This window comes from Nerophis lumbriciformis, linkage group LG02 (genome assembly GCF_033978685.3).
Source record: "Nerophis lumbriciformis linkage group LG02, RoL_Nlum_v2.1, whole genome shotgun sequence".
Lineage (NCBI taxonomy): Eukaryota > Metazoa > Chordata > Actinopteri > Syngnathiformes > Syngnathidae > Nerophis > Nerophis lumbriciformis.
The window spans coordinates 34660385-34686899 of record NC_084549.2 but is presented as its reverse complement, the minus strand read 5'-3'; the positions used below and the strand labels follow the sequence as shown (position 1 = coordinate 34686899).

Below are 26515 nucleotides of genomic sequence, written 5' to 3'. Positions count from 1 at the left end.
GCACTGACACTTCAGATTTTAGCATAACTAATCATCAAATAAAATAATTGAAACAGCATAAGTCAACAACAACACGGCAACGTGATCACTATATTTGCCTGCGGTAAAATATGTCTTTCTAGAAATAAACAACCCTGTAATCCTGCTTTGAATAGACTAGGGCCAGGTTAACTGAATGAAGGCTGACTTTATCACACAGTTGTGATTAATACATGCTTAGGGAAAGTCTACTCTGTCATTCTGAGAGGCTGCGCCCTCTTATTGACGACTGTGTTTGATGAGACTTGTCTATTATTTCTGGGGGATTATGATAAGAGGTGATCGATTCCACTTTCTGTGCTTTGGATGTCAGATTGATTGTGTGACACAGACCTGAAATGATGTTGTAGCCGATCCCTCTCGGTCGTCCCAAATCCTGGTCGATGGCAGTTATCTTGCGCACTTCGTAACCCTGTAGAGACACACACACATATGCAAACTTTCAAAACATACTTACGAACTGTACTCAGTCTTTGCAAGCCTTTTATCGTTTCTAATACAAATCTTTAAAGGGGAACATTATCACCAGACCTATGTAAGCGTCAATATATACCTTGATGTTGCAGAAAAAAGACCATATATTTTTTTAACCGATTTCCGAACTCTAAATGGGTGAATTTTGGCGAATGAAACGCCTTTCTATTATTCGCTCTCGGAGCGATGACTTCACAACATGGCGTCACATCGGGAAGCAATCCGCCATTTTCTCAAACACATTACAAACACCTAGTCAAATCAGCTCTGTTATTTTCCGTTTTTTCGACAGTTTTCCGTACCTTGGAGACATCATGCCTCGTCGGTGTGTTGTCAGAGGGTGTAACAACACGAACAGGGACGGATTCAAGTTGCACCAGTGGCCCAAAGATGCGAAAGTGGCAAGAAATTGGACGTTTGTTCTGCACATTTTACCGACGAAAGCTATGCTACGACAGAGATGGCAAGAATGTGTGGATATCCTGCGACACTCAAAGCAGATGCATTTCCAACGATAAAGTCAAATAAATCTGCCGCCAGACCCCCATTGAATCTGCCGGAGTGTGTGAGCAATTCAGGGACAAAGGACCTCGGTAGCACGGCACGCAATGGCGGCAGTTTGTTCCCGCAGACGAGCGAGCTAAACCCCCTGGATGTCTTGGCTCACACCGTCCCTTATGCCACCGAAGATGATCAAGAGAAGAATATCGACCCTAGCTTCCATGGCCTGCTGACATGAGGGTATGTCTACAGAATATATTAATTGATGAAAATTGGGCTGTCTGCACTCTCATAGTGCATGTTGTTGTCAAATGTATTTCATATGCTGTAAACCTAGTTCATAGTTGTTAGTTTCCTTTAATGCCAAACAAACACATACAAATCGTTGGTTAGAAGGCGATCGCCGAATTCGTCCTGGCTTTCTCCCGTGTCGCTGGCTGTCGTGTCGTTTTCGTCGGTTTCGCTTGCATACGGTTCAAACCGATATGGCTCAATAGCTTCAGTTTCTATTTCTTCAATTTCATTTTTGCTACCTGCCTCCACACTACAACCATCCGTTTCAATACATGCATAATCTGTTGAATCGCTTAAACCGCTGAAATCCGAGTCTGAATCCAAGCTAATGTCGCTATAGCTTGCTGTTCTATGCGCCATGTTTGTTTGTGTTGGCATCACTATGTGACGTCACAGGAAAATGGACGAGTGTATATAACGATGGTTAATATCAGGCACTTTGAAGCTTTTTTTAGGGGTATTGCGTGATGGGTAAAATTTTGAAAAAAACTTTGAAAAATAAAATAAGCCACTGGGAACTGATTTTTAATGGTTTTAACCCTTCTGAAATTGTGATAATGTTCCCCTTTAAATAACAAAAATACACGATAACATGCTGATAGTGGTCCTCAGATGAATTCGAAACACTTCCTCGAGATGGATATTACTCAGCCTAGTGGGTTTTGTGCTTTGACACTACATCTGGCCATTTCTCTGCAAGTCAAACAGCTTTCTCTATTCTGGGAATACTTTGTTACAGTACTTTCCAGTGTGTATTTGTGTGTTTTTTATGTTCATCTAGAAGAACATTTGTGAGGTAGGGGTTAAAAGAAACACATCATCAAAAATATAATAGAGCATGTTGCAGACTTGGCGAAGCAGTTCGAGTGTAGCACTTGCTACAGAATGAGTCGATCACATTAGCCAAGAATGTCAAAATAATATCTAAATGGCAGAGATTTTTATCAAATACATAGAAGCTGCTGATAGTGCGTTTGACGGAGAAGCAGCTGGAAGGAGATACCGTAGAAGTCCACTCTCCAAGTTAAATACTGTACATAATTATTACATTATTTCTTAAAAATATTGTAGTTCCTAGTAGTACATTCGATTGTATTGTTTTTATACAATATTCATTATCGAAACGTTCAGTTCCAGTTTATTTCGAACATGCATACAATACAATGTAATGCATCACACATTTCCAGTTGTTTCATTACAGCACCTCCGAAAAGGAGTAGGAAGAAGCAGAGTTTATTTAATCCTACCCCTTTTCATACCATAGCAATTTTATCCAATGCCCTTGTTCTCTGTAACAGAACAGTGAACAAATAAATAATAAATAAATAATATACCATAGTAAGCAAACACATATCAAATACATAAATAATCTTTGTCTCAATAAAAAAAGAAAAAAAAGAAGAAAAAAAGGGTTCAAGATGTTCATCATAATTCTTGTTCTGTGTACTTTGTGAACACTTAGTTCAGGTAGTTTGAACAGTCTCTTAAACTGAATCATATTGGTGCTTTGTTTGATTTCTTTGCTTAATCCATTCCATAATTTAATTCCACATACAGATATGCTAAAGGTTTTAAGTGTTGTACGAGCATACAAATGTTTTAAATGAGATTTTCCTCTAAGGTTATATTTCTCCTCTTTTGTTGAGAAGAATTGTTGTATATTATTGGGTAGCAGATTATAGTTTGCTTTGTGTATAATTTTAGCTGTTTGCAAATGCACCAAATCAATGAATTTCAATATTTTTGATTTAATAAATAAAGTGTTTGTAAGTTCTCTATATCCAACATTATGTGTTATTCTAATTGATCTTTTTTGTAACACTGTTAGTGAATGAAGCACACATTTGTAGTTGTTTTTCTACACACTAACTCAGATATGGTAACACTAGCGAGCAGCAAAGAATATGAAATGATTTTTTGGTGTAGAACATGTTTAGCTTTATTCATATTCGACGTGTTTCTTGCTACTTTATGTTGTATATTTTTTTACATGAGATTTCCAATTCATTTTATCATCTATTTTTACACCCAAAAATTTGTTTTATTTTACCCTTTCAATATCTACTCCGTCTATTTGTATTTGTCTTTCTCTTCTACTGCTACCAAATAGCATTATTTTAGTTTTATTTTAGCGTTTGTTTTCCTTTTTAAAAGCCATGTTACATATTAACATTGTGCTGTTTTGGAGGCTAAGAACCAATGCAATTGATTTTAATTCATTTCAATGGGACACATTGATATGAGATAAAAGTGTTTTGAGTTAAGAGCTCTGTCACAGAACAAATTAAACTCATACATTGAGGTTATATTGTATTGGTATCATATCTATACTGGTTTGATTTGATCGATACTTTTGTTGCAGTTTCTCGACATTATACGTCCAGCAAATTCCTTAATTTTCCTCAGAGTTGCCGTTTCTCTTATTCGGTCTTTGCAAACAGCACACCTCTTCTCTCTCTGCTGCTCATGCAGTTAGAGAGGAGTTTGCACTAAAAGACACCCGTGGTTATATTTGTAATAAGTCTGTCCAAAAAAAAAAAGTTAAATCATGTAATTGATCACTAAAGATTAACACATTAATCATGTATATGTGCAGATGAATCACACACTTTTTTGGACCGTACAGGCTCCTTTACTTTACCATTGGATGGTTACCTGAAGGGCTGCACAGATTGTTATACGGTTAGTGATCAGGTCAATGCATACGTGCAAAGATGAGTGAGGAGACTGTGACTGGTGTGTTTGCTGGCAAATTCCGCTCCAAAAATAGTGGCCTAGTGGTTAGAGTGTCCGCCCTGAGATCGGTAGGTTGTGAGTTCAAACCCCGGCTGAGTCATACCAAAGACTATAAAAATGGGACCCATTACCTCCCTGCTTGGCACTCAGCATCAAGGGTTGGAATTGGGGGTTAAATCACCAACAATGATTCCCGGGCGCGGCCACCGCTGCTGCCCACTGCTCCCCTCACCTCCCAGGGGATGAACAAGGGGATGGGTCAAATGCAGAGGACACATTTCACCACACCTAGTGTGTGTGTGTGACAATCATTAGTACTTTAACTTTAAAATAGCAAGAGAGTAATAACCTCTGTGATTTATCTGAAAAAACTAAAACATTTGGCAGCATTTATTTTTGCTGCATTCATTGTTGTATTATTTTGTTTTGTTTTTTTGACTAGTGACTTTTCCTGAACAGTTGTGGGAAGTAGAACGCAATAAGGGAACTATTTTATTATTTCTAAACTGTTACAGTTGTATTCAGTTGATAAAAACATTTGTTCTGTTTTATTATAATCATAGCTTGGGATCTTTCTGTGTGGAGTTTGCATGTTCTCCCCGTGACTGTGTGGGTTCCCTCCGGTTACTCTGGCTTCCTCCCACCTCCAAAGTCATGCACCTGGGGATAGGTTGATTGGCAACACTAAATTGGCCCCAGTGTGTGAATGGGAGACAGGTCTGGACTACAGACAGGCCAGTCTAATACCCGCACTCTTTTACTATGAAGCCACGTTGTTGTAACACGTGGCTTGGCATTGTCTTGCTGAAATAAGCAGGGGCGTCAATGATAACGTTGCTTGGATGGCAACATATGTTGCTCCAAAACCTGTATGTACCGTTCAGCATTAATTGTGCCTTCACAGATGTGTAAGTTACCCATGCCTTGGGCACTAACACACTCCCATACCATCACAGATGCTGGCTTTTGAACTTTGCGCCTATAACAATCTGGATGGTTCTTTTCCTCTTTGTTCCGGAGGACACGACGTCCACAGTTTCCAAAAACGATTTGAAATGTGGACTCGTCAGACTACAGAACACTTTAATACTTTGCATCGGTCCATCTTAGATGAGTTTGGGCCCAGCGAAGCCGGCGGCCTGTCCGTAAGGGACAAGCGGTAGAAAATGGATGGATGAATTAACTAGCGGCAAATTTGCAAAAGTATTTGAAAACAACGTTTCAAGTAAAACGTATTGATATTGCTATTTACTTTGGTATTAGATCAATACCAACATTCTCACTATTACCTAGCCCTATTGTGAGGTCTGAGGTCACGCTGAAGTAGAAAAGTGCCTTCCCTGAACCGTTCCCATTCTTTTGGAAGCATAAAATTGTCCAAAATGTCTTGATAATTATTCATGTTCAAGAGGAACTACATAACCAGTTTGATCAATTTATTAAATGGGTGATTTAAATATTCTATCAGAAAACAAGGTAATCATAAAGACTCTATTTGGACAACTTGACTGTATCTCAATATTATACTGCCAAAGCACACTGTAGCAGACTTCCATTATGAAGAGCTATTTGAGCATTTCATTGGGATTTATTTCTCCGTCCCTTCTCATTTCATTGACAGAAACATAGTATGACAGTTGGGGGAAAGAAAAGAAAGATGAAGAAAGAGTAAAAGGCTTTTTGAAAAGTCTTTGATACGCTGAGCTTTCTCAGCCTCTGTGCTTCAATCAGACATGGCGGTGACGCTTAAATATCCCAGGGCTGCAGTGTGAGACGGCACGACCCTCGCCACTCCACTATTTCCTTCCCCGTCCCAAACTCTCACTCTCCCCACATAAGCTCGCTCTCTCCCATTGATCCTGGAAATTGTGTCTGAGGCGTGTTTATGCTCCATTTCTGCCAAATCTGCTCCTGTCATTGACCAATTACAGCAGAATCAATTACAAGCCTTTTAGAGACGCTGATTCACAAGCGATTACAGGCTGAGTGGAAAACGCACACATGCTGTACTGCACACTCACACACTTCGGCATGAGACACACAACAGGGGGAAATACGAGAACATAAGAAATAGAACACGTCTTAGACTTAGACTTAGACTTCCTTTTTATTGTCATTCAAATTTGAACTTTACAGCACAGATAAGAACGAAATTTCGTTGCATAAGCTCATGGTAGTGCAGGATAAATAAGCAATACGGTGCATATATAAATAAATAAACATATATAAATAATATATATAATATATAAATAAAATAAATAAATATATATATAATATATAAATAAATAAATAGATTACTGTACAGATAAATATATTGCACTTTTTCACATGCATCCACGTTTATGGATGTATGTTATATTGTCTTTTTTATTCCAGCGAGTTAATCCATTTTGGGGGGAGTTGAGGGGATATTTTAATTATGATGCGTTCAAGAGTCTTACGGCCTGAGGGAAGAAGCTGTTACAGAACGATGAGGTTCTGCTTCGGAGGCTGCGGAACCTCTTTCTAGAGTCCAGCAGTGAAAACAGTCCTTGGTGGGGGTGGGAGGAGTCTTTGCAGATTTTCTGAGCCCTGGTCAGGCAGCGGCTTTTTGCGATCTCCTGGATAGGAGGAAGAGGAGTCCTGATGATCTTTTCCGCCGTCCTCACCACTCTCTGGAGAGACTTCCAGTCTGAGGCATTGCAGGCTCCAGTCCAGACAGAGATGCTGTTGGTCAGTAGGCTCTCTATAGTGCCTCTGTAGAATGTGGTGAAAATGGGGGGTGGGGGGAGCTGTGCTCTTTTCATCCGACGCAAAAAGTGCATGCGCTGCTGAGCTCTTTTTACAAGAGCTCCGGTGTTTTCTAGACCAGTGTTTTTCAACCACTGTGAGATACAGTCTGGTGTGCCGTGGGAGATCATGTAATTTCACCTATTTGGGTTAAAAATATTTTTTGCAAACCAGTAATTATAATCCGCAAATAATGTGCCGTTGTTGAGTGTCTGTGCTGTCTAGAGCTCGGCAGAGTAACCGTGTAATACTCTTCCATATCAGTAGGTGGCAGCAGGTAGCTAATTGCTTTGTAGATGTCGGGAACATGGTTTGTCATGATCACGATATGCGGAAGGCAGCGTGTAGGTAAAAAGGTATCTAACGCTTACACCAAAAATAAACAAAAGGCTAAGAAAAGGCATTGAAGCTTCGGGATGGCTATGCAAAACAAAACTAAAACTGAACTGGCTGCATAGTAAACAGAAACAGAAAGCTGGACGATAGCAAAGACATAACAGCTTGTGGAGCAGACGGCATCCACAAAGTACTGACATGACAATCAACAATGTCCCCACAAAGAAGGATAGCGTCCGCACAACTTAAATAGTCTTGATTGCGAAAACAAAGCAGGTGGGGGGAATAGCATTCAACGAAGACATGAAACTGCTACAGGAAAATCCCAACAAAACAGGAAAAGCCACCAAAATAGGAGCGCAAGACAAGAACTAAAACACTACACTCAGGAAAATGTCAAAAAAACTCTAAATAAGTCACGTTGTGATGTCACAGGTCGTGACAGTACACCTACTTTGAGACAAGAGTTATACTGATGCGTGGTTGGTTATGGTTTGAATTCATATCCAACAATTGCGAGAACGACTTTTTATCCTCAATATCCGCTGCCGAGTTACATTTTTTTATGTTTTCAATGAAAAAAAATGTGCCTCGGCTCAGAAAAGGTTGAAAAACACTGTTATAGACCATTCATTTTGGGGGATACACATGCCCCTCTTAAAACCTTTAGGTACGCTTTATTTGTGAGGTTTTTATCTTGATCTATGATTGTAAAACTAACTCTGTTTGTGTGTTTAGAGAGGTTCCTGAGCACTTGTCAGCGTGGCGAAGCATGTTTCTGTAATTGTGCTAAAAGGGTCCGTGTAAGTGTTAATGTGTCTAAAGCCAAAGAAGGATCATCAACCTCAAATCTCTAAAGTCTTAAAGTGTTTGTGTCGAATGGGATCTCATTACTGTGGTCCCTCTTTGATCATTACTGCACACACTCTTGAGGCAGAATTAAGTCACCTAAACTTAATGTCAGCATCCTTGTTGAATACTTTGCATTGGTAATCTTCTCAGATACAGTTTATCTGGCAGATTATGCATATAATCATTATTTACACATTTATTTTAAATGTTTTGGAAAAATTAAGGCAAGACGCAATGGAATGATTTGATAATATAAATTAAATAATATTTCAGTAATTATTCAACTAATATACAGTTGTGGTCAAAAGTTTACATACACTTGTAAATAACATCCTGTCATGGCTGAACTACCACAGAACTTTCCTCCAGAAGGTCTTATCTTTGTTCAAAATGGAAAACTCTGTTATTTTTAGCAAATACTAGCTCATTTGGGATTTTATGCCTGCAACATGTTTAAAAAAAACTGGCACAAGTGACAAAACAGATAGAGAAAGTTGAGGAATGCTCATCAAACACTTATATGGAAAATCCCACAGGTGAACAGGCCAATTGGGAACAGGTGGGTGCCATGGTTGGGTATAAAAGCAGCTTCTATGAAATGCTCAGTCATTCACAAACAAGGATGGGCCGAGGGTCACCACTTTGTGAACAAATGCGTAAGCAAATTTTCGAACAGTTTAAGAACATTTCTCAACAAGCTATTGCAAGGAATTTAGGGATTTCACCATCTACAGTCCGTAATATCATCAAAAGGTTCCGAGAATCTGGAGAAATCATTGCATGGCCTAAAACCAACATTGAATGCCCGTGACCTTCGATCCCTCAGGCGGTACTGTATCAAACACCGACATCACTGTGTAAAGGATATCACCACAAGGGCTCAGGACCACTTCAGATAACCACTGTCAGTAACTACAATTTTGTCGCTACATCTGTAAGTGCAAGTTAAAACTCTACTGTGCAAAGCAAAAGTCATTTATCAACAACACCCAGAAACGCCACCGGCTTTGCTGGGCCCGAGCTCATGTAAGATGGACTGATGCAAAGTGGAAAAGTGTTCTGTGGTCTGACGAGTCCACATTTCAAATAGTTTTTGGAAATTGTGGACGTTGTGTCCTCCGGAACGAAGAGGAAAAGAACCATCCGAAAGTTCAAAAGCCAGCATCTGTGATTGTATGGGGGTGTATTAGTGCCCAAGGCATGGGTAACTTACACATCTGTGAAGGCACCATTAATGCTGAACGGTACATACAGGTTTTGGAGCAACATATGTTGCCATCCAAGCAACGTTATCATTGACGCCCCTGCTTATTTCAGCAAGACAATGCCAAGCCACGTGTTACAACAGCGTGGCTTCATAGTAAAAGATTGTGAGTACTAGACTGGCCTGCCTGTAGTCCAGACCTGTCTCCCATTGAAAATGTGTGGCGCAATATCAAGCCTACAATACCATAACGGAGACCCCGGACTGTACATCAGGCATGAATGGGAAAGAATTCCACCTGAAAAGCTTCAATAATTGGTCTCCTGAGTTCCCAAACGTTTACTGAGTGCTGTTAAAAGGAAAGGCCATGTAACACATTGGTAAAAATGCCACTGTGCCAACTTTTTTGCAATCTGTTGCTGCCATTAAATTCTAAGTTAATGATTATTTGCAAAAATAAATTAGGTTTCTCCGTTCAAACATTAAATATCTTGTTTATGCAGTCTATTCAATTGAATATAAGTTGAAAATGATGTGCAAATCATTGTATTATGTTTTTATTTACGAATTACACAAGGTGCCAACTTCACTGGTTTTGGGGTTTGTAAATCAGGCCAATCGGGCAAAAAAATTCATAAAAAAAATCAGGCCCATAGGAAACTTGTTAGTGAAATAAAGGTTGTCTGTACGCTATCGGTATTCTCTTGTATTGTGTTGCTTTTAAAGCGATACAATACTTCAAGTAAAAAAGGCAGTTATCTGATGTCATTGGAGAAAGACTTAGTGCAAACACTTTCCTACAAAGCAGCTGGCCAAAACATAACACTGTGAAGCGATGCTGAAATCATATAAGCAATGTTATCAAGCTGTCCACACAAGTGGAATATGTTTGCTCATGTGTCAAAGATACAATTTGCACTCCTGCAAACACACAGCCATTCACATGTGCACTGGCACAACCACCTTCATCCTTTCCTCGCAGCCATCCAGTGCATTACCCTCCATACCCCGTCCTTTCCCCCCCACTCTTTCTCCTCACTGATTTGACAGCCAAATTGTGTTTGTCCTAAAAGGGGCTTAAACGTCACTCCAAGCAGCATGGATTCACGGCTAACTGCTAAAAATCCTGTCTTGTGATTTCATGTGAAAAAATATATACTTTCTTCTTTTCAAAGAATTCCTGGGATGACAGGTTGAACGGGTGGGTAAGCGGAAAGAGGCCGACACTGAAAAACCAACATGAGAGGTTCGGAAGAGGAGGGTAGGTGGGGGTTTAGGCACTCACACTTCTGAGAAATGACCGTCGACAAGATTCCCAAATGCATATCCCTTCACCTGTCTACGCCGTGGCCTTGAGCATTGTTGACACTTGTTCTGTCACAATACGCCCTCGGCTTAGAGCTGCCAAACACTGCCAGCTGGAAATGACATATACCTGTAAGAAAACCTCATGAGGGCATTAAGACCATGTGTGACCTGATGCTTTGGGTTTTATTGTTATTATCCGATCTGTATGTGTTGTAGGGTCAAATGGGCTCTTTACTACGGTGTCACAGTGACAGGGTTACACACTCGCCCCTTTTGGTAAGGGCAACATTGACTATCCTTCTTGGCATTATTACTAAAGCACACTTCTGGACCAAAGCACATGCCGTTTGAACCCCATGTTTTGGTCACCGTCATTTCCATGCTGGTCAATGCAGCAGTCACATTTGAAGCGTGCCAGAGTTCACTGGTGTAAAGTGTAAAAAGACCACCAAACCTGCTCAGTAGTCGCCCTAAGATCGGTAGGTCGTGAGTTGAAACCCCGGCCGAGTCATACCAAAGACTATAAAAATGGGACCCATTACCTCTCTGCTTGGCACTCAGCATCAAGGGTTGGAATTGGGGGTTAAATCACCAAAATGATTCACGAGCGTGGCCACTGCTGCTGCTCACGGCTCCCCTCACCTCCCAGGGGGTGGAACAAGGGGATGGGTCAAATCCAGCCATCCGTCCATCTTCAACTGCTTATACGGAATCGGGTCGCGGGGACAACAGCTCCAGCATAGACCCCCAGACTTCCCTCTCCAGAGCAACATTAGCAACTTCCTACTGGGGGATCCCGAAGCGTTCCCAAGCCAAAGAGGACATGTAAACCCCCTCATCTGGTCCTTGGCCTGCCGCGGGGTCTCCTCCCAGTGGGACGTGCAACGAGGACCTCCCTAGGGAGACGCTCGTGAGGCATCCGCTTCCCTTCTGCTAGAATAATTATGTATATATTATCACACAACTCTTATGCTTAAGGGCCGTTGCTATAGTTATTATAAATTGTGCTGAAATTGTATTTTTCTTTGTCTGTGCAAAGCTGGCAATCCAAAAGATTGCAAGCCAGTCTCGTATCAGTGTTTGTTTCCAGAATCGGCCTACTGACTGCCAAGGCCGAACATCGAGTATCACGACTATCAGCACATTTGCATTTTTGTATAATCATATATTATGTGTAACTGGAGCTGTCGAGATTACCCCCTTCCCTCAGTGACGGCTTCAGTGATGTAACCAGGGACCTCCCAAATAAATAGAGGAAGCACATAGGCTGGACTTTTAGAGCGTAGTTTGGATCTGTAACTAGAGTACAGCCCAAATAACGTCTCTCCTCAATTGTGCAAAATTCAACTCTGTCTCTGCATGATTCCTTGTTTCTCGTCTGTTTAATAGATGTCATCAGTGTTTGAACGTGACACTTTCCAAACGAAGGAGCAGCAGCTCTACTCCGAGTCTCTCTCGGGTGACTCAACTTCTCACCCTATCTCTAAGGGTGATGCCAGCCACCCTTCTGGGGAAACTCATTTCGGCCGCTTTTATCCGCAATCTTATTCTTTCGGTCCTGACCCACACTTCATGACCATAGGTGAGAGTAGGAATGTAGATAACTCGGTAGAGCGAGAGCTTTGCCTTCTGGCTCAGCTCTCGTTTCGTCACAACAGTGCGGCAGAGAGACTGCAATACTGCCCCAGCTGCTCTGATTCTTCGGCTGATTTCCTTCTCCATCTTTCCCTCACTCGTGAACAAAACCCAGAGATACTTAAACTCCTCCACCTGGGACAGAATCTCGTTCTCTACCTGGACTGTACAAACCATCGGTTTCCTGCTGAGAATCATGGCCTCAGATTTGGAGATGCTGATCCTCATTCCAGCCGCTGAACACTCGGCTGCGAACCGATCCAGTCAGAGTTGAAGGTCATGAACCGATGGTGCCATCAGGACCACATCATCTATAAACAGCAGTGACGCAACCTTTAGCCCCCCGAGACGTATACCCTCTCCGCCATGGTCACGACTCTGCCTAGAAATCCTGTCCATGAAAATCACAAGCAGGATAGGTGACAGAGCGCAGCCCTGGTGGAGACCAACTCCCACTGGAAACGGATCCGACCTACATCCAAGCACGCGGGCACAACTCTCGTTTTGGTTGTACAGAGATTGGATGGCCCTCAGGGTCTCCCTCACCCTGTACTCCCTCAGCATCTCCCGGGGGACCGGGTCATTCGCCTTCTCCAAATCCACAAAGCACATGTAGACTGGATAGGCATACTTTCAGGCCTTCTCCAGGATTACCGCAAGAGTAAAGAGCCGGTCAGTTGTTCCACGACCAGGACGGAATCCACATTGCTCCTCTTGAATCCAAGGTTCGACTATCGGCCGGACCCTCCTTTCCAGTACCTTGGCGTAAACTTTCCCAGGGAGGCTGAGTGATGTGATACCCCTGTAATTAACACACACCCTCTGGTCCCCCTTTTTGAATAGGGGGACCACCACCCCAGTCTGCCACTCCCTTGGCACTGTCCCAGACATCCGTGCAATGTTAAAAAGGCGCATCAACCAAGACAGCCCCTCAACACCCAGAGCCTTCAGCATTTGGGTCAAATGCAGAGGGGAATTTCACCACACCTAGAGTGTGTGTGACTATCAGTGGTACTTTAACTTTAAACAGCGGGCTCAAACAATATGGCCTTTGGAATAGTTTTAATTCGGTTCAGCAGCATCCAAAAGTCAGTACAGATAACTTCTAATTTCGCCTTGAATTTCGTCATCATGACATAATTCCGAATAAGAATCAAAATCAACTTTATTGGTCAAGTATGTTCAACAACACACAAGGAATTTGACTTGGTAGGCTAAGCTTTCTTCTTCAATGTAAACATTAAATATTAACGATTAACTAAAAATATGAACAAGTATTTAGAATAACTAATATGTGCAAGGCTAATAAATAATAGTGCAGTGGTGAAAAAGGCGAAATTAGTTAGTACATTCACAGCGACAGATTAGTTCCAGAATTATTTCACAGCGTTCATCAGATTGATAGCCTATGGGAAGAAACTGTTTTTTATGATGGGTGGTTTTGGCGTACAGTGATTTGTAACCACTGCCGCAGGGAAGGAGTTTGGACAATTTGGGCCTGATTTAGTAAGTCCCAAATACCGCGTACTAAACAGTGTGTGCAAAAAATAAAATAGCTTGTACTCGTGGGTGTGTTGATTGTGATCCACCAACACTGCATGTGCAATTAAAAATTTGTGCAGATGGCTTATTTAAATGAGGATTTTGCGTGCATACGGGGCGAGGCTGTGGATAGCATCACCGGCACATTCGTGCGTCTGCAATGGCTCAAATGCAAGAAAATGCATAATGAAAGATGCCTTTTCATGTAGGAGATATGTTATAGTCATTCCTAAATAAAAACAATTAAAAAAAACAACATAAAAAAAACATTAATTACATTTATTTTATTCAGCCCCTCAGAGGGGACCTACACTTGTTTTGTAAATTTTGCCTATCCTTTACAATCATTATGAGAGACAAGAACACATGTCTATGGACATGTATAGGGACGGCGTGGCGCAGTGGAAGAGTGGCCGTGCGCAACCCGAGGGTCCTTGGTTCAATCCCCACCTAGTACCAACCTCGCCATGTCCGTTGTGTCCTGAGCAAGACACTTCACCCTTGCTCCTGATGGGTGCTGGTTAGCGCCTTGCATGGCAGCTCCCTCCATCAGTGTGTGAATGTGTGTGTGAATGGGTAAAAGCGCTTTGAGTACCTTGAAGGTAGAAAAGCGCTATACAAGTACAACCACATTTATCATTATTATGTCTTTTTTTGGGTGGGGGGTTTTAAAAATGATAAAAAACACATGTGAGCCACTAGCCTTCAAAGCCCTCTAAGAGATCTTCAAAACCCTACATCAACGTTTTATATACACAATGCAAGTCTATATATAATGTAGTAACAGACACATTCCAAACAATATGTAATATGTACAATATTTACCGTATTTTGGTCATTTTAATCAATAGCGGGACTTCCTTCTTTAGCGCATTTATTTCCGTTTCCATAGCAACCAACTTCCGGCACCTACTGTGTGTTCCTACTTCCACAAAGAAAGACGTGAGTGTGTTGTAAGTAGGGCTGCAACTAACGATTAATTTGATCATCGATTAATCTGTCGATTATTACTTCGATTAATCAATTAATAATCGGATAAAGGAGACAAACTACATTTCTATCCTTTCCAGTACTTTATTGGAAAAAAAAACAGCATACTGGCACCATACTTATTTTGATTATTGTTTCTCAGCTATTTGTACATGTTGCAGCTTATAAATAACGGTTTATAAAAAAATAAAAAAATAATTAATGAATAAAAAAAAATAAAAATAAAAAAATTGCCTGTGCGCATGCGCATAGCATAGATCCAACGAATCGATGACTAAGTTAATCGCCAACTATTTTTATAATCGATTTTAATCGATTTAATCGATTAGTTGTTGCAGCCCTAGTTGTAAGCGCATGGCAAACTTGGTAACAGACAACAAAGACTATTTTTGGACAAATGAATATTCACAACCTTATCTTTTTGAAGCTAATTATACAAAGGGAGGATGAACTGCTACTTATAGAAGCCAGCACGAAGAAGAGGGTGAAACGTTGAAGCAAACGGAAGCCCAGAGAGTGAGGTCAGTGCGACATGGTCACACTGCAAATGTGGAACTTTCGAGCCAAGTATTACCGAACTATTGGAGTGTCCAATTCAACTGGAAATGTTGACCAAACGGACAACTGTCCATCAAGTAAGTCACAATACTATTGTTTATAATACATGCCTTACAATTACTGTACATATACTGTCGAGCTAGCTGTGTACAAACGAAACATTAAATGTGGGCTAATACTTTACAGATATTGTAACATGATTGTTCATGTTTTTCAAACTGTATCGGATATTGTCCAATCGCATCGTGTTGTGCATTACAAATTCAAACGCGTTTCGTGCTGAGGTAGAAGCTAGCTTATCTCTTGCCATAGTTAGCTTTTACGGCTAACACCGTAGCACGCCGATGCGTTAGTACGCTAGAAAAAAAGTGCCTCTGTGTTCGCTCTTACAATAACAATGTCGCTTGGTTATTATAAGGGTTACGGAACGTACATTAAGTATTGTTGGCAGGTTTTTTTGTGCATTTCTAAAATGATTTTGAGGTAGAATTGGTTGCTCCCATTAGCTGCATTGCTAACCACCTAGGAAGAAACTATTTTTAAATGATAGAAAGCAAAAAAACAAAAAACCTTTTGTCTTTTTGTCTCTCATAATGATTATGAACGATCCTTATGTAAGAGAAAAACACATATTTTTTTCTTTTTTTTTAATGCATTCTAAATATTAAATAAATGGACTCAAATGTCTGCTTACAATGGAGCCTGTTGAAGTCAATCTATTCTGCCTATAAAAGCCCTTAAAAAACAACCAAACACCTCCATTAATGTTTTATACACATGATGTAAGTATATACTGTATATATATATATATATATATATATATATATATATATATATATATATATATATATATATATATATATATATATATATATATATGTATGTGTGGGGAAAAAAAATCACAAGACTATTTCATCTCTACAGGCCTGTTTCATGAGGGGGGTACCCTCAATCGTCAGGAAATTTTTTGGATAACCTTATTAAGACATATATATATATATATATATATATATATATATATATATATATATATATATATATATATATATATATATATATATATATATGTATATATATGTATAAATATGTATAGTAAAAGGAACATTTATGATGATCAGCATATATTCTGCATATTAATGAAGACAGAAACGCAAAATGGATTGCACACATTATTCTGCTCACTTAACAGACGCAATCCACTTTGCACATGTTTAGTAAAGCTTAGCGTGTGCTATCAGGTTTGCACATGTTTTAGTACATGCAAACCTTTAGTAAATCAGGCCCATAGTGACCAGGGTGTGAAAGGTCTGCAGTAATGCTACCTGCTCGTTTCCTGACCCTGGGTCACTATAAGTCCTGGATGGGGGGAAGGTTGACACCAATGATCTTCTCTGCAGTCATGATTGTCTGTTGCAGTCTGTGTCTGTCAAGCTTGGTTGCAGATCCAAACCCGTCAGTGATGGAGGTGCACAGGACAGACTAAATGATGGCGGCGTGGAACACCGACGTATACCCAAAACAAACGTACTGTTTAAGTTTATACTGTAACTGAACCTTTCCCCTAAAGATATCCTGTGATGTGTAAAGAAATTTGTTTTAGCAGTTGGCAGTTTTGAATTGCCTTCATTAAGGTAGGAAATATATCGAACATTTAATTGTTATTTCCTCCCTTTGGCATAGCTATCCGTTTTTTTAACCTTTTCATATAAACTTAGGCCATTTTTGGAATACAAACATATGACTATTAAACATATTAAACATATTGGATTGAACTGAATTATATATTGTCAATGTAGACTTGTTTATTGTTCATACAAGACTATTTATACTAAATACAAATCTTTACAGAGCGTTTACAATATTAATAATACATTACTTATTCATATCTAATCATAGACATACTTGAACTGTAAATTTGCTGCGGGAGTCTTAAATACACCGTATATATATTTTTTCCAATGGCCAAAACAGTTTCTGGGCACTTAGTGTACACTTTGGCCATTTTCATAACCCATAACCCCTATTTACTGGTTCTGAATTAATTTTGTACAGTAGAAATTACTAATTAGACATTAAATTGTTTCATAGCTAAAGCATAAAAAACAGTTTTACAACTTTCTACAGTAAATACAGTTTTGAATATTAAGAGGGCCCTCCAGACATGAAAAAACACCACATAGTCACCTTTACAAGCCGCAAACTTCGAAGTACAATGTTTACAAGCCCGTGGCGTAGGGGTCCGGAATCCATAAAAAAATTAAAAAAAATTAAATAAAAATACAAAAAATAAAAATATGAAAATAAATACAATTTAAAAAAAAGTAAGAAACATAAATAAATAAATACATATGTATATATATATATATATATATATATATATATATATATATATATATATATATATATATATATATATATATATATATATATATATATATTGTTATTAATCTCTCCTGTCCAGCTTCTCAGGAAAATCATATTGTTGATGTAGATGCCCATATCTGCTGGACAGATTCATTTTACAAGGGAGAAGTGTGGGATACTTCTCTTGTTGCCTTATTTGGATTTGACTTAATTAAATGTTTTTCATATATTTAGTGTTTGGCGGCGCCAGACCAGAGCACGAGGGGCGAAAAAGAAGAAAGGGAAAAGAAGACAGAAGGGGAACTTATGGGGACAAGACAACAACAAAAAAAGTAACAAATAAATAAATAAATAGATAAATAGATTTATTGGTGAAAATAGGGTCCATTGTCCTGAACATCTGTAATAGTGATAGCCAAGTTGGCGAGTCGAGGCAAACCAAACCAAAACCAAGCATACATTGATGAATATTTTTGGGTTATATCAGTGTTAATGCTTGTAGGTTATGTTGCTTATAGGCTAACCCTGACATTGACAGTGAGCTGGGAAAAAGGTATATATTGTATATGGAACCCAATGTGGCCCCCCCAGTCAAAAAGTTTGGGGACCCCTGCTCTAGCGTGTTACCCGAGTAATATTAAAGACCAAAAAGAGGCCACAAACAAAATGTTGTTTAGGGCCACAAAAAGTATTCGTGTAGGACTGTGCTTAACAGGATCCACTGAGCAGTGCCACTTCCCTCAATCTATACCACTGAATATTTCCAGTTTCTAAATACCAATTTCACCAATTGGCTTCATCTTTCCACTCCCTCCGGAGTCCCTCATCCTCTTGTTTCCCCCCTCCTCTTGTGACCTTCGCCGTGACAGTTGATGAATCAGGGAGGTGGGGAGACACCAGGCGTCGACTCCGTCACGCCCCGTTAATATGCATGCAAATGTAGCACTTGACATTTCTACTACAGTGCATGCAGGCAGGGGACGAGGGACACGTGGCTAGGGAAGTGAGGTTTGATGGGGTGGTAAGGGAGAACATAGAAAAAGTTGGCGTGAATGCTGACAATAAGAGAATGAGAACCACAATTCAGATAGAAAGTATTCTCCCCCTGAGTGTAATTCCATCTCTACCAGTGTAAACATCAATAGTTGGACCATTAGCCAGCTTGGAACCCAGTTTAGATGCCTGAACCAGAAGAGGAAACACACATGGCGTGAAATTAAACAAACACTCAGTATATTAGATGCCCGTTAAAAACCTGTGATGAAGACAAAGGTAAAGTCAGGGTGAGACCCCATTGCTTCAAACTTCATAGCATCCACTGAGTTCCTACAAGCAGCAGCATGAGGATGAGACACCATGGTGAGATAAATCCCATAGCCCCAGTGACCTTTGTTATAGGCCTCACATCCCCAAAGCACACTGTAAATCTTACTGGGTAATTACAGTCCACAGCATCCCCAGTGCTGTTTGCTGGAGTTTGCTTGTGAGGGGATGGACAATGCAGGATGGGACACCCTGTTCTGAGAACGACAAGCTACTCTGCAAAAATACCTTAATTCCCAAACCATAAATGTACACATAGAAAGTATGTCTTTATGTCTTAGAGTCAAACAATCATCACGTGTACCATAGGGCTGCAATAATTCATCGATGACATCGATTAGAAAAAAAGCTTTGGTTTGTATTCTGTTGCTTTAGTGATTTGTTTAATGAGTTTAATTTATACAAATGTATAAAACTCATTGTTTCCACAAGGCTACTCCGATAGAGCGTGCATGAGAGCGGTGCAACTACGGTAATGTACAACGTGCAGTGGGTGATGTGGCCCAGTAGCTCAAAGAAGAGGGAGAAAGAGAGCAAAGGGCCCAAAACAGAGCTGGCATTTTACAATAGTACTATGTGGATGATGAAGACCATTACCATAATGCAATCTGCGTACTTAAGAGCAGCAAACAAACCAAAACAAGATAGTTGTCTATTTTGGTAGGTAATGTCATTCCTTTATGTTTGACTTGCATAACGAGTGTCATACTCAAACACAACACCTTAGCGTCTAAAGTTTGTATGTTAATACTAACGAGTTGTTTGTCCAAATATCTATTACCACACCCCAAATAATGACTTTTAAAATGTGCATGTCAAATCGTTAAATACATTGTCAATCATTTTTTATTAGATAATCTGTTTGTGTAATTTGGATCTTTATTTAGGCTTAGGCCATGCAAGTGCTTTTTTGTTATTGTTTTTTTTAGATGTTTTTATTTTTTAACATGTTTTTTTTACTTTGAATTTATTTTGTATTATTATAACTGCTACTGTATATAATACATTTTATTTCTAGGCGCCTTTTTAGACACTCAAGGACACCGTACATTCGTTAAAAGCAGTGCAACACAAACAATAATAAAAAAGTGAGAAATAGATAAATAATTAGATCAGGATAAAATACAACAACAACACAGTCCAAATGAGGTCAGAGGTTATGCTATGATTGGAAAATGATATTTCATTGTTATGTGCACTTGTAAGAAAAGAGAATAAGGGTCATCAGAAAAAAAATATTTTCCCTAAAAGACACATTGAGGCTCAACGTATGTTTTATTTAATGACTTACTGGGGAATTTCTGAAACTGAAACAATACAATACACAGGCACTTGAAAACATTTTGGCATGTTAGCTAATGCTAATGACGCTAGCTTGATTACATTTCGATAGCACGTACAAATATGCATGAAAACACTACTACCAAATGTGATGGTTTAGTAAGTATGAATTGTATTAGTTGTATTGTAAAACCTAAAAACTTGCTTGGAGTGATGAATGAAAAAACCATAAGAGTTGAGTTTGAGTTTGAGTTTGAGTTTGAGTTTATTTCGAACATGCATGCATACAACATGATACATCACAATTTCCAGTTTCTCTTTTCAACATGTTCGAAAAGTAGTAGGAAGAAGCAGAGCTTATTTAATCCTACCCCTTTTCTTTTACATAACAGTTGCTAAAACTTTTGTTCACTTCCTGTTCTCAATTTATTCACAATATACTCCATAAGTAATCACAATAAAAATAAATAAATAAATAATAATTGGTGAAGTAAGTTATATTTCATATGATGAGATGAGTAAGATTATTTTGAGAATGAATGGATGTATGGATGGATGAAATAAATTCAGAATGTTTATCATGGTTCTTCTTCTTTGTACTTTGTAAACACTTTAAGTTTGAAGAGTTTCTTGAAGTGGATCATATTAGTACATTGTTTGATTGCTTTGCTTAATCCATTCCATAATTTAATTCCACATACATATATACTGAAGGTCTTAAGTGTTGTACGTGCGTACAAATGTTTTAAGTTAAATTTTTCTCTAAGATTATATTTCTCCTCTTTTTTTGAGAAGAATTGTATATTCTTGGGTAGCAGGTTATAGTTTGCTTTGTGTATAATTTTAGCTGTTTGCAAATTCACTATGTCGTGGAATTTCAGTATCTTTGATTCAATAAATAAAGGATTTGTATGTTAATAAAGTTGATTTGATTTCTCTATATCCAACATTATGTATTATTCTAACTGATCTTTTGTGTAACACCGTTAATGAATGAAGTGTACTTTTGTAGTTATTTCCCCATATTTCTACACAATAACTCAGATATGGTAACACTAGTGAGCAGCAGAGAATATGAAGAGATTTTTGGTCTAGAACAGTGGTTCTTAACCTAGGTGAGTCGGCATCAGGGGTTCGACGGAGCCTCCGCCACGGAGGTTAAGACACATCCGACTTATCGTGTAAATAAAAACTTCTCCCTATCGGCGTATTATGGATGACCCCCAAACAATGTTCCCTCTAATTTTCCATCTGATTTGCAGGTTGTTTGATCGATCGATTGAAACTTTTACTAGTAGATTGCAAAGGAAGAGAATACATTATATGAAACAATACAGTTTACACTGTACAGTACATATTCCGTACAATTGACCACTAAATGATAACACTCGAATAAGTTTTTCAACTTGTTTAAGTCGGGGTCCACGTCAATCAATTCATGGTAATGTGTGTAATTTGTTGAGAGTTCATGCAATGTGTTGGTTTTGCTCTTTGAACAAGGTGATGTTCATGCACGGTTCAATTTGTGCACAAGTAAAAAAACATAGAACTTTTTCTTGAATTGAAAAAACATTTTATTTTTCACTAAAGAAGGGTTCGGTGAATGCGCATATGTAACTGGTGGGGTTCGGTACCTCCAACAAGGTTAAGAACCACTGGTCTAGAACATGTTTTGCTTTATTCATTATTGACGTGTTTCTTGCTACTTTATGTTGTATATTTTTCACATGATATTTCCAGTTCAATTTATCATCAATCATTATACCTAGAAATTTGGTTTCATTTACTCTTTCAATTTCTATTCCGTCTATTTGTATTTGTGTTTGACTTTCTCTTCTACTGTTACCAAAAAGCATTATTTTAGTTTCACTGAGATTCAACGATAGTCTGTTTTTGTCAAACCATCTTTTTAATTTGTTCATTTATTCTGTTATTGTTTGTATTATCTTCTGTGTGTTCTCTCCTGAACAAAACGCTGTTGTAACATACGCAAATAATACTAACTTTAAATCTTTTGTTACTTTACAAATGTCATTTATATAGAGATTGAATAATTTAGGTCTAGTATTGATCCCTGAGGTACACCACAGGATATATTTAGCGTTGTAGATGTGTGTTCGCCTAGCTTCATGTATTGTTTCCTGTTTGTTAGATAACTTCTTTTCCAGTTTAAGACTAACCCTCTGATGCCATATCGTTCTAGTTTTTTGATTAAAATATTATAATAATTGTGTCAAATGCTTTAGTTAGATCCATAAACACTGCAGCCGCACAGTTTTTACTATCTATTGCATTGGTAATTTCTTCTGTAATTTCAATTTAAGCCATTGAAGTTGAAACATTAGCTCTGTATCCATTATCTTGCATAACGAGTAGAACCGCTATGGACAACTCATAGACGGAACGGCTCTTGTACATCTGGTTCCAGGCACGAAACAGAATGAAATATTGTAGACTTTTAAACCCGCAGCATCTGCAGTGAGCGAACTTGTCCAATAGATAGTGCCCTAGCACAAACAATAACACAGATTTTGAGCCCATGTGTCGGTGTTACCAATATGTAAGTTTGATGAATACAAAACATTATGGCCGTTAGCAGCACCTTTACATAAACCGCAGGGTTCAGAGCTTGGGAAAAAAAGGAACGATTTATAGTCCGGAAAATACAATACCTTGGTAACAATTCACAGTTTGCAAAAAAGGACAATAAAATACAAATTAGGAAGTGTTTTTGTTTTACTTACCAGTGGAACGTCTTCTTCTATGTTGGTACTGTAGGGCAGATTGGTGAAAATAGGGTCCATGTCCTGGACGTCTGTAATAGTGATAGCCAAGTTGGCGAGTCGAGACAGCGGTCTTATTTTATCTTGATCCTAACCAAAACCAAACACACATTAATGAATATTACTGGGTTATATCAGTGTTCATGCTTGTAGGTCATGTTGCTTATAGGCTAACCGTGGCATTAACAGTAAGCTGGTAGGTTGAGGTAGCCTCAAAATCCAGAGGTTTGATGACAGTGACGGTGCCTCGGGCTCCGTCAATGCTGAAGAAGGAAGAGGGTGGCTGGAAGGAGAAGAGGACACTGCCTCCAGTGCCCTGGTCTGGATCCGTAGCATTGACCATAAAAACTAGTTTGCCCACTGGTGTATTCTGAAAATCACATACAAGCAGACATACAGACAATAACTGACATTGAAAAAAAGCCAACAGCAAATACATTGTTAAGACCTAATCAGACCATTTGTCCCTCTAGCTACTCACTTAAAAAATAACTAGTAATAATCATTTTCTTGCATTGACTCATGACTAACTGTGTAGTTTACGCACACAATGCAACAGCAATTCTACAGGGATCTTTTTTCTCAACAAACACAAAACAAACGTCCTTAAACGTAAGCCTTGACTATTGTTGTTTGTATCAAGTATTAGTGTGAAGCTTGGCAGATATGGTTCACAATGTCAACTCACATTTCTATTGGTCTTAGTTATGGTCAATGCCTTTAAGCTGACAAAGACAAACAAGAGAAAGCTGTGCAAAGATACAGAGGGTCCCAGATAACACTGGTCTCTAAGTTGTATTCACATGAATTGGAACATTATCGTAAAAACAGTTCACACAAGAATACCTGCTGATACAAGGGATAATATGTCCCAACAAGTGTTCATCAGGATCACTATATTTTGCAATACTTTTAAAGGTGACTGGACTTTGTGGTATAAGTGTTGAATACCCTTCATCAACCTAATAAAACAACTTTTCAAGCAACCATGTTCTTTTAATGAAAGTACTAATTGCTGTACCACCAACATGATAGGAAGCTAGAACAAGATTATGCCAACAGCAGTATGTATTGTCTGCCCATTCAAGACATGTCCAATAACGCAAAACACAATTGTCTTTATAAAGCACTTGTCACAAACAAAGGGATTTAAGTACAAATAGTTTTCCACAGTGAGAGTGTAGGTCATGCACACACACATGGAGCAACAGCAACTTCTGTCTTCTTCAATTACAATGAAACAAGTCTGATAACAACTGAAGCAACTAAACCTGTAGGGTTTTATCTATGAAATAGTATAGTGCTGCAGAACATGTCTCTGCAAAGGTACAATTATAATGACAATAAACAAAAACAAAAATATATATATATATATTTCCCTTGGTTTGTCTTTGCAGTTTTCAGTATTCCAAGACTACAAAACTGCACTGTTCTTTGTCTCTTCACATAACATACATTTGGCATTCAGCTAAACATTCGGTCCATTGCTGTTCTGCTTTTATTTTGTTACTTGCCTCTTTTTGTGTTTATTTTTCTATGCTCATTAAGACCTACTGAAACCCACTACTACCGACCACACAGTCTGATAGTTTATATATCAATGATGAAATCTTAACATTGCAACACATGCCAATACGGCCGGGTTAGCTTACTAAAGTGCAATTTTAAATTTCGCAAGGAATATCCTGCTGAAAACGTCTCGGTATGATGACGCCTGCGCGTGACGTCACGGATTGTAGAGGACATTTTGGGACAGCATGGTGGCCAGCTATTAAGTCCTCTGTTTTCATCGCAAAATTCCACAGTATTCTGGACATCTGTGTTGGTGAATCTTTTGCAATTTGTTCAATGAACAATGGACACAGCAAAGAAGAAAGCTGTAGGTGGGAAGCAGTGTATTGCGGCAGGTGTTGTGCCGGATAACACACCCCCGCCGTAGAATGCACTCCCTGACTGTTGTGCCAGATAACACTGCCGGTGTTTCATTGTTTACATTCCCGGAAGATGACAGTCAAGCTTTACCGTTGGCTTGTGGAGAACTGGGACAACAGAGACTCTTACCAGGAGGACTTTGAGTTGGATACACAGACGCGGTACCGTGAGTACGCATGCAGTTGCGGCTTCCAAACATTTGATCGCTTGCCCGTACGTGTGTGCCGCTATGTGTATGTCACGTACGTAACTTTGGGGACTTTGGGGAAATATATGTGCTGTATGAACTTTGGGGAGGTGAACGGTACTTTGGCCTGTAGGATTGAGTGTGTTGTGCAGGTGTTTGAGTTGTATTGGCGGGTTATATGGACGGGAGGGGGGAGATGTTTGTTATGCGGGATTAATTTGTGGCATATTAAATATAAGCCTGGTTGTGTTGTGGCTAATAGAGTATATATATGTCTTGTGTTTATTTACTGTTTTAGTCATTCCCAGCTGAATATCAGGTCCCATCCGCCTCTCACAGCATCTTCCCTATCTGAATCACTCCCACTGTCCTGTAGTCCTTCACTCTCACTTTCCTCATCCTCGAATTTATCATCCTCGCTCAAATTAATGGGGAAATTGTCGCTTTCTCGGTCCGAATCGCTCTCGCTGCTGGTGGCCATGATTGTAAACAATGTGCAAATGTGAGGAGCTCCACAACCTGTGACGTCACGCGCATATCGTCTGCTTCATTTCGGTACAGGCAAGGCTTTTATATCAGCGACCAAAAGTTGTGAACTTTATTGTCGATGTTCTCTACTAAATCCTTTCAGCAAAAATATGGCAATATCGCGAAATGATCAAGTATGACACATAGAATGGACCTGCTATCCCCGTTTAAATAAGAAAATCGCATTTCAGTAGGCCTTTAATTTCTGGTCGGAGGTGGTTTCGCCTGTTCCTCATTGTACTCAACCACCCTTCTAATACCACGAGTCTACAGCGAGTATACACAGGTGTGTTGCTAAATGTCGTCATCATTCACCTGTACTGCACTTTTCACTTCCATTGGTATCGATTGTCACTACTGTTTTTTCTTGTGTCTTGTGGTGCCGTTTTTGGCTGTTTTTGCTTGTTGCCCATTTTAGTATCTCCTGTGTTGATAGCTTCTTATTAGATTGTTTTGTTAGTTGCCCCTTTTTTGGCGGGTTGAAAAAAAAAACTGCATCTGCACATCTATACGATCAATAAATAGACTTGTCCAGACGGAAACAGCATACTTGCATAAAGTCTGTCATCTTTCTCTACACACCAAACTTAACACAAGAAGAAAATGATGCTGAGCGCACGCAAAAACCCGCGTCTCTTGCCTGAACTGACGACGAGGTAGGATTACTTCTGTGACTCACATTAGATTTTAAGACAAGACAATATCAGGAGAATGTCAACAAGCAGTCTCCTTTGTTCTTTTGGTCATGTGATGGTGAATGTGCGGGGAATCATTGTTCTCAAAAAGTAGTGGTTTGCTTGTCATTATGACACTGACAATGATTTTCCTACTCTGAAATTGAAACAATAAAATCATTTACCAATCCGAACTAAAAAACGC

General features: G+C 39.2%; 1 protein-coding gene across 1 annotated transcript in view; it reads right to left on the bottom strand.

Moving 5' to 3' along the window:
- cdh23 (cadherin-related 23) overlaps positions 1-26515 on the bottom strand; it is a 626035-nt gene that overhangs the window by 351381 nt on the left and 248139 nt on the right. Inside the window, exons 8-10 of the mRNA XM_061961466.1 lie at positions 23165-23359; positions 22951-23079; positions 373-451 (exon numbers count right to left, since the gene is read on the bottom strand). Coding sequence (XP_061817450.1) covers positions 373-451; positions 22951-23079; positions 23165-23359 — 403 coding nt within the window. The remainder of the gene's footprint in view (positions 1-372; positions 452-22950; positions 23080-23164; positions 23360-26515) is intronic.